Here is a 16,466-nt window from a genome sequence, read left to right as displayed (position 1 = left end):
CGTGGAGATGATAAAAGTGATGAAGTCTAAGGTGAATGAATGTTTAGAAAACACTACATCGAACTTGGAACACTATGGCCAGAAGCGACCTAGCATCTATTTTGTTGCATTATTGTAAGTTAAAATGTTTTCTCTACACCTTTAAGTGGTAAAAAACTAATATTTTTATGGCATGTAAAAATGTAATAAAATTCTACTGTCAGTTTCCATAAAGGTCACTTTAGCCCTGCCCATTCGTTTATACATTGCCCCTGGCTACTCTATAGAGAGATAAGTAATTCCAACAGAGACCCCGGAGGGCCAGCGAAGTTCACTCTATTTACCTCCGGACTGTCTGTTACCCTGCTTTCTTCATGGCCCTATTTCTCGGCTGATGACAGACACGGGCAGACTTACGAATAAACCCACTGACTGGGAGGAACCCTCACTCCATGAACTGCAGGTTCAGGGCTTCAGCTTCATTATTTATTTAATGAGGTTCAATTCAGTTATCACAAAGAACATTCCTGATGGTCTATATAGTGGTCTTTTATGATCTACAGATCTAAAATCAAAGTTTTTGAATCGAAGCATCTGCAGTCATAGCTTCGACCAGACAGCTGCACTCACCACACACGGTGGAAAACAGGGAAACTGAGTCAGGGGAGTTTCCTCAGAAGCTGAATGTCCTGCAGAACCACATTTCCTCCCGCACTCATGAACATTGCACGGACCGTATCTCTTACCTCCACGAGGCCTTGCAAGATCCTGACACACATGACGCAGCCATAATGTACTCGGGCAGCAGGAGGAATAAACATGTTCAGAGTAGACGTTAAGAAGATGGCCGCCCCAAAGACCCTGTAGGACCAAAGTTGTGTCACTGGCTGGGCACCAGCACCTCAGAACCACCCAATGAGCTGGTTTAGATGTTCATGGTTTAGCTTTATGACATGTGTATTCCTTCTTTCTGAAATCCACATATTCAGGCACAGAGAAAATGCAATTTTATAATAATGCAATAGCATCTAGAACTATCGGACACACACCTTTCCTGTTGTATGGACAGCCCTGTGCCCCCTACAAGTGCCAGCTGCTACCGCCTGAATTCCTCAAGTGACAGAGATCTCACTACTTCTTAGGCTGCTCATTCTGTCTCAAGGGACCAAACCCCTCCCATAGAATATCTACTGCATTAAGTGCATCTTGCCAGCTAACTGCCAACCCCATTGCTCACTTGACAAAACCTGTACAGAATTAGATGAGATTAACATAGAACGATACATCCTCAGGTAACACAGTGGATAGATCCTTGAAAACTGACACTTTAAGAGAAATTATATAAATTGAAAATTTTTTAAACCCAGGCCCATGGATACAGATAAGCCTAAAGCACCTCTGGCATCATTCTGATCCTAAAAACATCACCAAGCTTCTTCAATAAAACCCCAGACACTTCTAGTATTACACGATCTAACCCAATGCTCCATTCGATAGGTGAGACCTATTACAGAAGTCACCCAGTGGGTTACTTAAACATTGTTTCTCCTGACTCACAGTCCATTACTCTTTTAGCTGTCACTTAAAGACAACTGCAAGAAGGGCTGGAGCGATAGTGCAAGGGTTAAGGCATTTGCCTTGCATACGGCCAACCCAGCTTCTATCACAGCACCAATCCCTGAGCACTGCCAAGAATGACCCCTGAGCAGTGAGCCAAGAATAAGCCCTGAGCACAGCTCTGTGTGATCCAATCATCCAAGGCCCACGCCCCCCAAAGGTGATTACAAGATAAAGCACCAATAAAGTAATTAAAAAGTAACTTTCAAGGGCAGGATCCTTTGGAATTCTTATTCATGAATCTCATCTCCTGGAATGCTTTGTCTGTCATCCCACACCCCCCCCCCCCCATGCCGAGAGCAAACCATACAGGTAGTGCAAATGAACCCAGCTCTGACATGATCACTGTAGGGGGTTTGTTATCTCAGTGTTGCTTACCTGTTAGCTGCAAACTTGTTGGAAATGAAGCCACCTGGAATTTGTGTCACAATGTAACCCCAGAAAAAAGATCCATGGATAAGACCCACAGTTTCTGGATCCCAGTTAAACTGTGCTATCTGGAAATGAGAAATTAGATACAATAGTGCTTGTAAGAAAACACTCAACCACTATTTTTCACTGATGACCTTACATGGTAGCGAGGAGATATTCCTTTCATCTCTTTATTCGACAAATATTATGGAAAGTGTTTTGTTTGCTTGAGACAGCAGAAGACATACAACCAATCTCTGCACTCATAGACTATGCATCTGGTGAGAAGGAGAGTTTATGTACCAATTAAAATACGCAGATATTCACACCAAACAAACATAACCATAAGATGTAAAGACATATACAGCCAAATATACATATTAATGTATATGCAGCCAAGCATATATAGGTATTGATATAGATACACATACATCATCACCCCAAGTGATAAATGCAAAATGAAACAACCTGTAACAGAAACAAAAACAAGTCACAGACTCAATAGTTTGTTTATTAGGTCATTCAGAGAACCAACTGAGTGAGAGCACAAGAAAATGAAAGTCTTAAATCTCATATACTGATGATAAAAAATAAGTGCACTCTACCTACCTATAGGCTATGTGGGGATAAACGGCAAGAATATTTCTAGAAGGTTATTTCTGCGCTCAGATCTTTTTCACTTAACACATAGAAATACTGCCTGAAATATAAATGTCAACTTCTTTCATGTGCAACCTCAGCGACTTTTGGTAGCAGTTAGGATGATAATGGCAACTAAATGCCCTCCCACAGTTCTTGGGCCACTGAAAATGTGATTCTCTAGGAACAAGGTCCCTTTCCTAGCTGTCTTCCCCAGACAAAGCACCAGTCTCTTTTCAGACTCCTTGCAAATGTCCCTCCCTCCAAGGAAGCGCTACAATTTCTGTGTCCAGGGGCGAGTCTCCTTCCGTGCACCGTTCTCAGCTCGCCAGACACGGGTTCATTTCCCACATGCACTGGCAAGCCACTCAACAGTGACGGCCATGTTCTTTTGCCTTTCTAAACTTAGTACCCCAAATGAATGCCTGGGATAGAGAAAGTGCAAGCAAATAATTGCCAGAAGAAAGAATGAGTGAGTAGCTTTTAAAAGCATAGTTGTTCCTGTGTGGAAAGGGGCTCTTAAATGTCAACATATACTTCCCAAACTTTTACCAACTTCCTTTTCCAGTCACAGTTTGTTGGGTATTCAATCACTCATTTAGTCAACGTGCACCCAGTGCCTGCTGAGTGCCAGGGCAGGTGCCTACATAAGTTCTTTGTATATTTTTGTTTTGTTTTGTTTGTTCTTTTCTTTTCTTTTGTTAAATTTTTTAAATTTTATTGAAACACTATGAGATAGTTACAAGCTTTCATGTTTGGGTTACAATCTCACAATTATCAAACACCCATCCCTCCACCAGTGCACATTTTCCACCACCAATATCCTAATAACTTACCAAGTTGTCCCCGTATTCCTTTAGGGTCCCTTGCATACAGCTGATTTGATCCCTGTCACTGCACATTTTCTCCCAAGCACTACCAGGAGAAATCCCTCCCACCCCTGTGCAAATTCCTGGCAATATGTGGTTCCCCTAGGGACCACTAGGGGCCACTCCTGAGCACAAAGCCAGAAGTACCTCCCTCAGCACTCAGATACCACTCCTAGTTCTGCTTGGGGAACTCTAGGGGGTGCCAGAAACTGAACCCAGGTTGGCTGCATGCAAGGCAAGCGCCCTACCCACTGTACTATCACTCCGCACCACACTCCCCTGCACTTCTATCATAACTATTTGCCTGTTTTCACCAATGCCCTCAGCATCTGGCGCAGCCCTCGGCTATATTAGGGGCTGAGAAATATTTTCACATGGCATGGATTTTTAACCTCCTTCCAAAAGTAATTTGTTGTTTCTCTAATACTAAGAACTCTGATTTCAAAGCTTATCACCATTAGGCTGAAAAATGAGTCTTTTTTTTTTCTTTTTGGGTCACACCTGGCGATGCACAGGGGTTATTCCTGGCTCTGCATTCAGGAATTACTCCTGCCGGTGCTCAGGGGACCATATGGGATGCTGGGAATCGAACCCGGGTCGGTCGTGTGCAAGGCAAATGCCCTACCCGCTGTGCTATCACTCCAGCCCCTGAAAAATGAGTCTTTACATAACAACTGAGACTACCATTTTTTTCTACCATATATTTGCCACATGTTTGTAAGACCAAACCACTCAATTTCATACTGCTTATCTCTATCTCTCTCTTTCTCTCTCTCTCTGTCTTTCTTTCTCCATCTCTCTCTGGAAATTTATTTTTAAATATCTCAATGCAAAATATCTAGTTTCTCTGCACCCCCCTCAAAAAAAAAAATCAAAGGCAAAACCAGCAGCCTTTCAGAGCTTCTCTTAAAAAAAATGTGTGAATCTCTGTTGCCAGGTTGAACAACACTTGCAGAGAGGCCAAGCTTTGTTCTATCTGTCCAAGAGATAACCGGGATGCTATAGGGTAGAGTTCTGCTAAGCTTCTGAGATACTACTAAACATCTATTTTTTGAGAAAATGCTATAAAACATGTTTGAGATCTTAATCAGTTTCTCTTGGACTCCAGAAAGCAGAACCATAGAAACTTGAAAGAGGACACCAGTATTGTTACTTGGGTTTATCAAACTGTCTCTTACATATGCCATCAAGCAGACTCTATTGACCTCAGCCTATCTTTCCCGGCAACAAACAACTGCAAACCAGCATCTCATTTTGAGCTGAGCTGCAACAGCCCCGTTTTAATTAGCTGTTCACAAAAGGCTGGGAGAATACATGTGATACCCATCTGAGACCTGCTAATATCCATCCACTCTTGATTTTTAAAATGCATAGCACACCCCCACTCACTCTTACAAGCCCCCCACCCCCACTCCTGGAAAAAAGCGAACAACTGGGATATCCTATTAGAGCTGCTTGCCCTTCACCAAAAAGAGATGAGTTTGCTGGCTTTCTCCCTTCCAGAGAAGACTCGCATTCTCCCTTGACTATTCTCTCTCACTCTCTTTCTCTCCCCTCACATTTCTCTAAGTAAATTTCTTTCAATAAAGCAATTTTACTTTACGGAGGGAAAAATTAGTCTGGAGAATCACTCGGGTGCTCTTTTCCTCAGGCAGAATAATTTCTTAATGAAAACAAAAATTCTTAGTGAAAAAAAATAGCCAGGCTATTTAAAGACTTCCTTTTCTTTGTTTGTTTTGGAGCCACACTCAACAGTGTTCAGGGTTTACTCCTGGGTCTACACTCAACAATGAGTCCTTCCAGGACTCAGGGGACCATATAGGATGCCTGGGATCAAACCCACATCAGCTACATGAAAGACAAGTGCCCAACCTGCTATACTACCTCTCTGGCCCAAGACTTCTTTTTTTAAAATACATTGAAATAAAATTTTCCCAAGCCAGTTCTTAGCAGGAACTAGTCCAAGTAGTGTGTTAGAATAAAAGCATTCTACAATCAAGTCTTGGAGACACTCTCTACCTCTATGCCCCTTGGAGACTTTCACAGGACACAGTCCAGCAAAGGTTCTTATTTAGTATGGTACCTTCTTTATACTACAGTGCAGTCCACAGAACAGTGAATTGTCAGGCGAGGGACCTATTGAAGAATCTTTGATTTAAACCCTTCGGATGTCTCTCTGCCAAAGGGAACTCTACCTGGACCCTTCATTGTGTGTGTTTTTTAGCTCAGTGAAGCATGTCATTTGGTAATCCACTGGATATACATTTTCATTTCCCCTTAGAATCTTTCCTTTTATTAATTGAATCACCGTGATACCTTTGTAATCTTGATACTCCTTTTCACCTTTCATTTAAGAGACAAACCAGATTTTACATTGCCAGTGACACATGAAAGCCATACAGAGCACATCAGCGTGTGCCAGCTTATGACTACAGTGGCCTTTGTTTTGGGTTTGGGGGGGAGGGGGGAGTTTGGAGAGCACTCTACCTGATCATATTATACTCTTACACACTGAGAACACATGTTCTCAATCTTCCTTAGGAGAACTTTTAACTGAAGCATTATATACATACACACAGGCTGTTGTGTAGTTTTGTTTATTCACTATTTTGTTTGCAAAATACGGTCTTACAAAGTGGCCTTTGACACCAGCAGCTTCTTGCAGAAATGCCTCTAGACTGTGAACTAAGCTACGGGTCCCATGCCGACGCAGGAGAGGAAATGTTTTTCCTTTCCCTGGTGACGGCGTGGCGACCACCATCTTATAATGCCCACTAAAGAGAGGTACGAGCTTTTCAGCAGGTCTGATTGGGGGGGGGGGAATTCCAAATAATAATAGGGAATTTTCTGTTGAAATATTGAATGTAATCAAAGTAAAGAGAAAGTAAAGTGAAAGTCATCAGCCACTCAGGCGGGGGGTGGGGTGGGGGTGGGATGGGAGGTTTATTGGGGTTCTTGGTGGTGGAACATGTGCACTGGTGAAGGGATGGGTGTTTGATCAATGTATGACTGAGACTTAAGCCTGAAAGCGTTGTAACTTTTCACGTGGTGATTCAATAAAAAATTTAAAAATTAAAAAAATAATAAAATAAATTTAAAAATTTTTTTAAAGTGGCCTTTGAATGGAGCCTTTGCCTGCACTCCCAGCTCACTGAACTTCTAGGGAGATGTTTGACTGAATAGTCACCACAAATTTAACTGGCCTCTCTCCTAGAGTCATTCACAATTCCTCACACAGCCCACTGGGCTAAGCACAGTGGCCTCTCTGTACCCTAGTGTTTCCACCAGTGGGTTCTAACTCCCACACCCTTACTACAGCCTCTCAACCTGGGATCCATCAGTGAAATCCTATGAATTGTAAACTTGAATGAGAAAAAAAAGGAGATCTTTCTTTTTATTAAAATGTAATATTTCCTGACATTTTGAATCACTGCATCATTGTCATCCAATTGCTCATGGATTTGCTCAAGTGGGCACCAGTAATGTCTCCATTGTGAGACTTCTTGTTACCATTTTTGGCATATTGAATATGCCACAGGTAGCTTGCCAGGCTTTGCCGTGCAGGTGGGATACTCTCGGTAGCTTGCTGGGCTCTCTGAGAGGGACGGAGGAATCAAACCCGGGTAGGCCACATGCAAGGCAAATGCCCTACCCGCTGTGCTATCTAGACAACAAACCATCACCAGTACCCACCATGCTATCTCTAAAGGAGATTATAAATCTGTTTGTAAGACAACTAGATAAAGAAACTATAGTACATCTACACAATGTAATACTATGAAGCTGTTAGGAAAATTTAAGTCATGAAATTTGCTTATAAATGAATGTACATGGAGAGTATCATGCTGAGAGAAATGAGTCAGAAGGAGAGGGACAGACATAGAATGATTGCACTTTTTGTGGTATATGAAAAATAATAATAACATGAGACTAATATCCAAGGCCAAGAAAAACAGGGGTCAGGAACACTTTGCCAATTGTTGGAAGCTTCCCACAAGTGTGTGCGGGGCAAAGGGAAGTTAGAATGGAGAAGGGGCCAGTATGACAATAATAGTTAGAAATTATCACTCTGGACAATAATTTAGTGTTGTTGGGGGATGGGGGGAAGGTTTAATGTGGTTCTTGGTGGTGGAATATGTGCACTGGTGAAGGGATGGGTGTTTGAGCATTGTGTAACTGATACTTAAGTCTGAAATCTTTGTAACTTTCCACATGGTGATTCAATAAAAAAAATTTAAAAATTATTAAAAAAAAGAACTTAGTGTTAAAAGTAGGTAAAGGAATACACACGATAACCTTTCAACCTTTCAAAACCATTAATTCCCAAAAGGGGAGAGAGAGAGAGAGAGAGAGAGAGAGAGAGAGAGAGAGAGAGAGAGAGAGAGAGAGAGAGAAGTACTGGGAGGCAAACTGAGGACGTTGGTTTGGTGGGGGATTTGGTGGGGGAAATGTACACTGGTGATGGGATAGAACATTATGACTGAAACCCAATGATGAACAGCCTTGTAACTGTATCTCACTGTGATTCAATTAAACAATTTTTTAAAAATCCGTTCACAGCAGATGACAATTGTTGATGTTGTCTTAAACTATTGTTTATTCTTCAAATTTCAAATTATGGCAATTTGGGGGCCAGGAAAACAGAGCAAAAAGCTGGAACACATCCTTTGCATGCAGGAGTCCTGAGTTTGATCCTCACCACCACATGGTCCCTGGATCAGCCCACAAAATAACCCCCCATAAGAACCAAAGGGTATGGCCAAAAAAAATTTAAGCAAATTTTAAACCCATCACAAGATTTCTTGTCATCTGACTTTCCAAGGTAGTCCATTTGTTCCTAAATCCCAACTTTTATTTTTAAAGCTTTCCATATCTGTATATTAATTGGTTTCTTTAAAATAGCATGATTTTTTTTTAGTTCTACTATTTAAGACCTTCTATTTTGGAGCCAGAGAGAAAGCTCAATGGACTGAGTGCATGTTTTGCATATAGGGGACCCAGATTTTATCTCCAGCACCACGTGATTCCCTGAGCACTGTCGTAAATGACCCCCAAGCACCGAGGTATGATTATACCCCAATCACAAACAAGTATGGCCCAAACCATTTCCCAAAATGAAATAAAATCGATCAATTAAGCATAATTTTGACAGGGGCTGGTAAGTGTTCAACAGGTTATTAAAGAGGTCAAAAGCAAAGAAAAGGCAATGTTCTTTCATCAGCCCTCAGCTCTGTGCTCTCACTTTTGCTCACTCTTCCATAGTTCCCCACAGCCTTTTCTCCCATCACTCCTTCCTAACCCTGCTCAAACTCTCTTTGCCAAATGCTTCCTCATCCTTCAGGTTCAGCCATCGCTTTTCCTGGAAAGGTGTTCATGATCTCAAAGTCTGAACAAGGTCCCCTCTCACAAAGGTCTCCTCTCACAAATCCCCAAGCACCTTCTCTCACACCAAACAGCCCTTCACCTCCAAAACCCCCCCGCCATAAAATTTCAATCACTGACTTGTTTGCCTCAGTGAGGACCAGGGTCAGGCTACTCTTTTGACACATGGACAAAGTGCAGTGCTTTTCTTCGTGTAGCAAAGCCTGTGCACATAGGCAAAGTGTCCCCACAACAGACCCATGCTGACCTGAATTTCCGGTTTTCCATTCACATATACAGTGCTGTTGTTGACCATTTCCACAATGGCTACTCCAAGATTGCACCGAATCCCAAAAGAAATGCAGAAACCCAGCCCACTCATGATGGCGATGATGTAACGCTTGGGGATGCCCCAACAGTGGCAGCTGCAGAGTGGGGGCCCCTGCCTGGATGCCTGCACTGGCCTTCCTTCTTCATTCAACTCGATGTTATCTTCTTCCTCATTCGTCCCATCGATTTTTCTACAGTGGAGAAAGAAATGGGATAGAGGAAAGATCTGGATTAGAGAGAAGTTAAAGCGCAGTAGGCAAAACCAAATTTTCAAAAACATGTTTCCGGAGAAGAATCAAAACAGAATTCATCTGCCTTTCTAAAGGTTGTTAGTATAAGCCAAGAGGTTGATGTAGCCATGTGCCCAGGGATGGAGAAGTGGAAAATAAGACACGGTAGATGAATACTATGAACAAATCAGCTAAAAGAGAGGTAGAATCTTGCCGTTGGTGATTGATTGGAATTGAAGACTAATTGGGATTGAAGGGGTAGCTTAGGTGAACAAATGAAAAGACCAAAGACAAATACGAAATGACTGACTAATGCATGTATATAAAGAGTCAAAGTATGACTTAGAGATTTAAAAAAAAAGGGGGGGGAGGGTAAGGTGATTTTCTTGTTCACAAAAGGCCCTGGTTTGATCCCCAGCACCTCCAGGAGTGATCTCTGAACAGAGAGCTAGGAGTAAGCTCTGAGCACCACTAAATCTGACTTAAACCTCACACCCCAAAAATAATCTTTAAAAAGAGTGAAAACAAGGCCCAATAGATCATAGAGGGATTAAGAAAGTTGCTTGCATGTAACTACAGTTTGATCCCTGAGCACCACCAGGAACTATCCCAGAGCACAGAGCCAGGAGTGACCGCCAATAACAGTGGATATTATCCAGTGCCTTAATTTTTTAAGACAAAAAAATGTGTGTTTTTCCTATTTGCAAATAATAAAAGAGAACAAAGAGTTATTTTAACTTTTTTATTGAATCACTGTGAGATAAATCCTTGCAAAGAGATTTATTTTTAAAAATCGTGTTTACAATAGTGGCTCTGAGCCAAGTATCCTGGAAGCAGCTTAACTAAAGAGGTGAAAGACCTATATAAAGAAAACTACAGAACACTATTTCAAGAAATAAAAGAGGACACAAGGAAATGAAGATACATCTCCTGCTCATGGATTGGAAGGATTAAAATTAAAATGGCAATGCTCTCCATATCACTGTACAGATTTCAATGTAGTCTATATAAGAATACCCATGCCAGGAGCTGGAGCGATAGCACAGCGGGTAGGGCGTTTGCCTTGCACGAGGCCGACCCGGGTTCGATCCCCGGCATCCCATATGGTCCCCCAAGCACCGTCAGGAGTAATTCCTGAGTGCAAAGCCAGGAGTAACCCCTGAGCATTGCTGGGTGTGACCCAAAAAGCAAAAAAAAAAAAAAAAAGAATACCCATGCCAAAAAAAAGAAGATAAAAGGCATTACTTTCCCCAACTTCAAACTGTAACTACAAAGTTAAATTAATCAAAACAGCATGATATTGGAATACCTCATATCAATGTCCTGAGTTGAATATCTCAGGTATATGATCAGTTAATCTTTGATAAAGGAAAAAAATAATGAAATGGAGCAAGGAAATCCTCTTCAACAAGTGGTTCTGGGAAAACTTGTCAGTTTCAAGGTAAAAAAAATGAACAGAGACCTGTTGTTAACACCATGCACTAAAGTCAAATCAAAAATGGATTAAAGAGTTTGATATCAGATCTGAATCCATAAGAAACATAAATGTAAACATAGGCAGAACGTTTCATGACATTGAAGGTAAAGGCATATTTAAGGATAAAACACCACTGACCAAGCAAGTGAAAGCAAAGATAAAATAAATGGGACTAGAATAAACTTCTGCACCTCAAAGAAATACCAGGATGCAAACAAAGACAGCCACATGGAATGGGAAAAATTATTTACCCAACACCCATCTGATAAGAGATCAATATCAGAGATACATAAACCACTGGTAGAACTTTACACAAAAAAGACATCCAGTCACATCAAAAAATTGAGAGAAGAAATGAATATTTACTCAAAGAAGAAACACAAATGGCCAAAAGGCACATAAAAAAATGCTTCGCATCACTAATCATCAGGGAAATGCAAATAAAAACAACATTGAGATATCATCTCATGCCACAGAGACTGGCACATATCAAAAATAAGAATAACCATAAGAACCAGTGCTGGTGCAGATACATGGAAAAGGGGACTCTAATTCATTGTTGGTAGGAATGCTGACTGGTTCAGCCATTTTTGGAAAACAATATGGGTATCCCTCAAAAAAACTAGAAATTTAAAAAAAATTAAATTAAAAAAATAAAACGAGAAATTGAGCTTCCATATGACCCAGCTATATCTATCGCTCCTGGGAATATACCCTAGGGGCCCAAAAACACAAGACAGAAAGTTTATCTGCACTCCTATGTTCACTGTAGCACTATTCATGATAGCCAGTTCCTAGAAACAATCCTAGTGCTGAGGACAGATGAGTGGATAAAGAAATAATGGTACATCGGGGCTGGAGTGATAGCACAGATGGTAGGGCATTTGCCTTGCACGCGGCCAACCAGGGTTCAATTCCCAACATCCCATGTGGTCCCCCAAGCACCACCAGGAGTAATTCCTGAGTGCATGAGCCAGGAATAATTCCCGTGCAACACGGGTGTAACCCAAAAGGAAAAAAAAAGTATATCTACATAATGGAATACTATGCAGCTGTTAGAAAAAATGAAGTCATGAAATTTGCTTATACATGGATGGACATGAAGAGTATCATGCAATGAATCAGGGGGAAAGGGACAGACATAGAATGATAACTCAATTGTGGAATATAAAAAAAACACAGTATGAGAATAATACCCAAAGACAATAGAAATGAGGGCCAGGAGAACTGGTCCATGGTAGGAATCTTGCCACAAGTGTGGAGGGGGGAAGGGGGCAGGAAAGAGCAGTTAAGACAAAGAAGGGACCACTGTGATAATGATAGTTGGAAATTTTCACTCTGGATAAGAACTGGATGATGAAAGGAGATAAAATGTTGTGCATGACACCCTTCCAGTAACAGTATTGCAAACCTCAGTGCCTAAAAGGAAGAGAAAGTGTGTGTGTGTACATGAGAAGGAGAGAGAGAGAGAAAGAGAGAAAGAAAGAGAAGAAAAGTACTGCTATAGAGGTAGGCTGGGGGTGGGAGAGAATAGAGAAACTGGTGATTGTGGTGACAGGAAATTTACACAGGTGAATGAATGGGTGTTGGAGCATTGTATGACTGAAACTCAATTGTGAACACCTTTGTAACTGTGTATCTTATCTATCGCATGGTGACTCAGTTTAAAAATATATATTTATATTTAAAAGTAGAAACAAATATATTTGGGATACATAATGGTAGGCATAATTATCTTCCCCCAAAAAAGACCCACAAATGTTATTACTGAAATTAATAATTAGTTTTAGTAGCCAACATTACTGATATAATAGATATTGTGCTGAATTTTCGTAAGTGTGTAGTCATTAAAATATTTACAACAATGTGGTAGATAATGTTATCTTGCTTTCTCAAGGAAACTAAGTTTTCTGATGGGGGAGGAAAATATAGAGTTTATGTCCCTAACCTAAAACCACGTTACTGAGTTTTGTCCTGAAAAACTTCATCCAGTTTGTATGACCTTCATTTTAGTGACATTGGAAGCTGACTACAAAGGTAAACAATAGAAAAGTAACCCATAATCAGATCATTTTCTTTCTTCTTCTTTTTCTAAGTCTTTAAACTAGAAGGAAGGAAGAGCATTTTTTGTAACATACATCCAGTTTGTTGTGTATACATTCTTCTAAGATGGTTCTTCAAAGGGGGTAGTTCCCTAGCACCTTTTATCCAGATGGTAGGATTTTTCCATTAACTTCTATAATTTCAGTTTAAGATCTGTCTGTTAACAGTAAATTCATTCTTTTCCTTAAAGCAAAGTAAATTGGTGCCAATTTACTTTGTAAGAGGAGATGTTTTCCCTCTCACACATGTAGGCTTACTGAAGAAGTAATGGTCCAAGTCTTAGGTAAAAAAGTAAGGAAACCCAGGCTCTCTGCCCAGACCAAGACCCCGAGAGCGGCTGCACATGAACGGCTCCTCGGCTCCTAAAAGATCATGATCCCGAGGCCTAATGACTACTTTTGCGACCCAGCAACTTCTTGCAGAAATGCCTCTAGTCCAGGGCAGGAGGGAGATGGAGGGGGAAGGTTTTTCTCTCTCAGCCTTTCCTTTCCCAGCGGCATGGCGACCACCATCCTATGGAGCCCAATAAGTAGAGGTATGAGCTTGCAGTGACAAGACTTCTGGCATAAATTTCTCTGGATTTAATTACTAAAATACCAGTAATCAAAAACCATGCAGCCACAAAAGCGGCCACAGGACCTCATATGCTCTTCGTTCTCAGTAATGGAAAACAAATTATCAAATTAGACCTTTTCAGCATGTCTGATTGGGGGGGGGGCGGAATTCCAATTAATAATGGTGAGTTTTCTGTTGTAATATTGAATGTAATCAAAGTAAAGAGAAAGTAAAGTGAAAATCATCAGCCACACAGGTGAGGGGGGTGGGGGTGGGAGGTATGCTGGAGTTTTTGGTGGTGGAACATGTGCACTGGTGAAGGGATGGGTGTTTGATCACATTGTATGACTGAAATTTAAACCTGTAACTTTTCTCATGGTGATTCAATAAAAAAAATTTTTTTTTAAAGTAAGGAAACCCAATCAGTTTTCAAGCATATTTTGTTAAATAGTAACAAATACAATGGTTAATAGAACAGACTGAAACAGGAACAAGTTGACCAACTGTTCATAGGAAGAAAGACACATACACAAGCAGCAATAGTCACTGGATAAGACAGCATTTGTTTTGTTTGTTTGTTTGTTTGGTTGGTTAACTATGGGCCATACAAGGCATGCTCAGGGCTCACTCCTGGCTGGATTGGGGGATATTTACCCCCTGTAGTATCTCTTTGGTCCCCAGACAAGCTTGGAAATCAAGCCTGTGGTGGGAGGTAGGGTAAGGAGACTTCAATGTCAAGTTGGGCTCAGAGTACAGACTTATTCAATGACGTCATCAGAAGAGAAGATATACCATCTCCAAATGGACTGATCAACTGACCTGCATTCCTGCTAATGCTGTTTGCCTTTTCTTTTATAATTTTCCATGCACGTAATCAAAGCCAACCTCTCCATAGCACTAGATCTCTTCTTCTCAACTACATTGTTCTAAAGATGGGTATTTCATCAAATTCAGACTTTCTCCTTCCCACTAGATCATTTTTATTATCTACAAATATGCTCCTATTACTTCCATCTTAAAATTTTAAACAAGAATAGTCGTGAGGATGTCAAAGAACAGAGCACAAGCTGGCAGGGGCCCCAAATCTAATTCTTAGTGCCAGTATTTCCAGATGTGACCCCAAAACAAAACAAAAGCCATCTTTTTAAAAATTTTTGAACCTCATCTGACAGTACTCAGGGCTTATTCCTGGCTCTGTACTCAGAGCTTCTGGTGGGGCTCAGAGAACAATATGTGGTCCTAAAACACACACACACACACACACAAAAAAAAAAAACTAATAGCAAAAAATCTTGAAGTCATCCTGTGATCTTATTTATTCTCTAATATATATATTTGATCTGGAACTAATATTCTGTATTTGCCCTTTATACCAATGTCTCATTCCAATGATTGGTCTCATTCCCCTGACCCTGAAAGAGCCTCCAATGCAGCACCAATGGAAAGAACAAATAAAGAGAGGCTTCTAAAATCTCAGGGCTACAATTCCAAAAGAACAAAAGCAACCGGTGTTGACACGGATGTGGGGAGAAAGGCACTCTCCTTCACTGCTGGTGGGAATGCTGACTGGTTAAGTCCTTTTGGAAACAGTATGGACGCTTCTCAAAAAAATAGAAATTGAGCTCCCATTTGACCCAGCAATACCACTTCTGGGAATATATCCCAGAGATGCAAAAATGTATAGTAAATGCACCTATATGTTCATTGCAGCACTGTTCACAACAGCCAGAATCTAGAAAAAAAACAAGAGCCCGAGAACAGATGACTGGTTAAAGAAACTTTGGTACATCTACACAGTGGAATACTATGCAGCTGTTAGAAAAGATGAAGTCATGAAATTTGCATATACGTGCATCAACATGGAAATTATCATGTTAAGTGAAATGAGTCAGAAAGAGAGGGACAGACATAAAGATTGCACTCACTTGTGGAATATAAAGTAACAGAATGGGAGACTAACACCCAAGAATAGTGGAGATAAGTAGCAGGAGGATTACTCCACAGCTTGGAAGCTGGCCTCACATGCTGGGTGAAGAAGCAGCTCTGATAGAGAAGGGGTCATCAAGCAAAGGGTGCTAGGTGGGCCCACTAGGGATGGAGATACAGGCTGAAAATAGACTATAGACTGAACATGATGCCTACTTAATACCTCTGTAGCAAACCACAACACCCGAGAGAGAGAGAGAGAGAGAGAGAGAGAGAGAGAGAGAGAGCAAAAGGGAATGCCATGCCACAGAGGTGGGGTGGGGTGAAGGGACAGGGTTGGGGTGGTGGGAGAGATTCAGGGACCATTGGTGGTGGAAAATGGGCACTGGTGAAGGGATGGGTACTTGATCATTGTATGACTGAAATGTAAGCATAAAAACTTCTAAGTCTGTAACTTTATCTCACAGTGATTCACTAATAAAAAATTAAATTAATAAAAAATTTTTAATTAAAAAATAAAATAAAATCTCAGGGCTAGGACGAATGGAGACCTAACTGAGACTGCTCAAGAAATTCGACTATCAACAGGATGATGATGATGATGATGATTACACCAATGTCTAAGAGTCATTAAGATCATGGAACTGTTTATAATAGGCAGCTGCAGTACTCTTCATGAATTTCTGGCATCAGAATTTGTATAATTTGAACAGCAGTAAAACTTGATGTTATACTACAGACCAATTATGATAATAGTATTATTTTTAGATCAAACAGGGATAATATGTAAGAACTACACAAATACTTTCATGAAGCAAATTTGACTCTGCCTTCCCCTCTCTCCACACTTTTATATAATGGTCTTATTCAGTGGGTAGAACAGTTATGTATCCTCTCTCCTTGAGTACTCTCCTATGTCCAGATGGACTGCAGGATCAGATAGGGCCTGCATGCCTGGACAGATGGCGG

At 40.9% G+C, this 16,466-nt stretch overlaps 1 protein-coding gene across 2 annotated transcripts in view; it reads right to left on the bottom strand.

Annotated features, from left to right (window-relative positions):
- Window positions 1-16,466, bottom strand: part of SLC17A8 (solute carrier family 17 member 8) — a 53,985-nt gene that overhangs the window by 26,969 nt on the left and 10,550 nt on the right. For both annotated transcript variants that reach the window (XM_055118283.1, XM_055118284.1), the window contains exons 2-4: window positions 9,145-9,397; window positions 1,975-2,093; window positions 726-840 (exon numbers count right to left, since the gene is read on the bottom strand). In XM_055118283.1, coding sequence (XP_054974258.1) covers window positions 726-840; window positions 1,975-2,093; window positions 9,145-9,397 — 487 coding nt within the window. The remainder of the gene's footprint in view (window positions 1-725; window positions 841-1,974; window positions 2,094-9,144; window positions 9,398-16,466) is intronic.

This window comes from Sorex araneus, chromosome 10, assembly GCF_027595985.1.
Source record: "Sorex araneus isolate mSorAra2 chromosome 10, mSorAra2.pri, whole genome shotgun sequence".
Classification (NCBI taxonomy): Eukaryota; Metazoa; Chordata; class Mammalia; order Eulipotyphla; family Soricidae; genus Sorex; species Sorex araneus.
The sequence above is the reverse complement of the archived record's forward strand: the minus strand, read 5'-3'. Positions and strand labels throughout refer to the sequence as shown.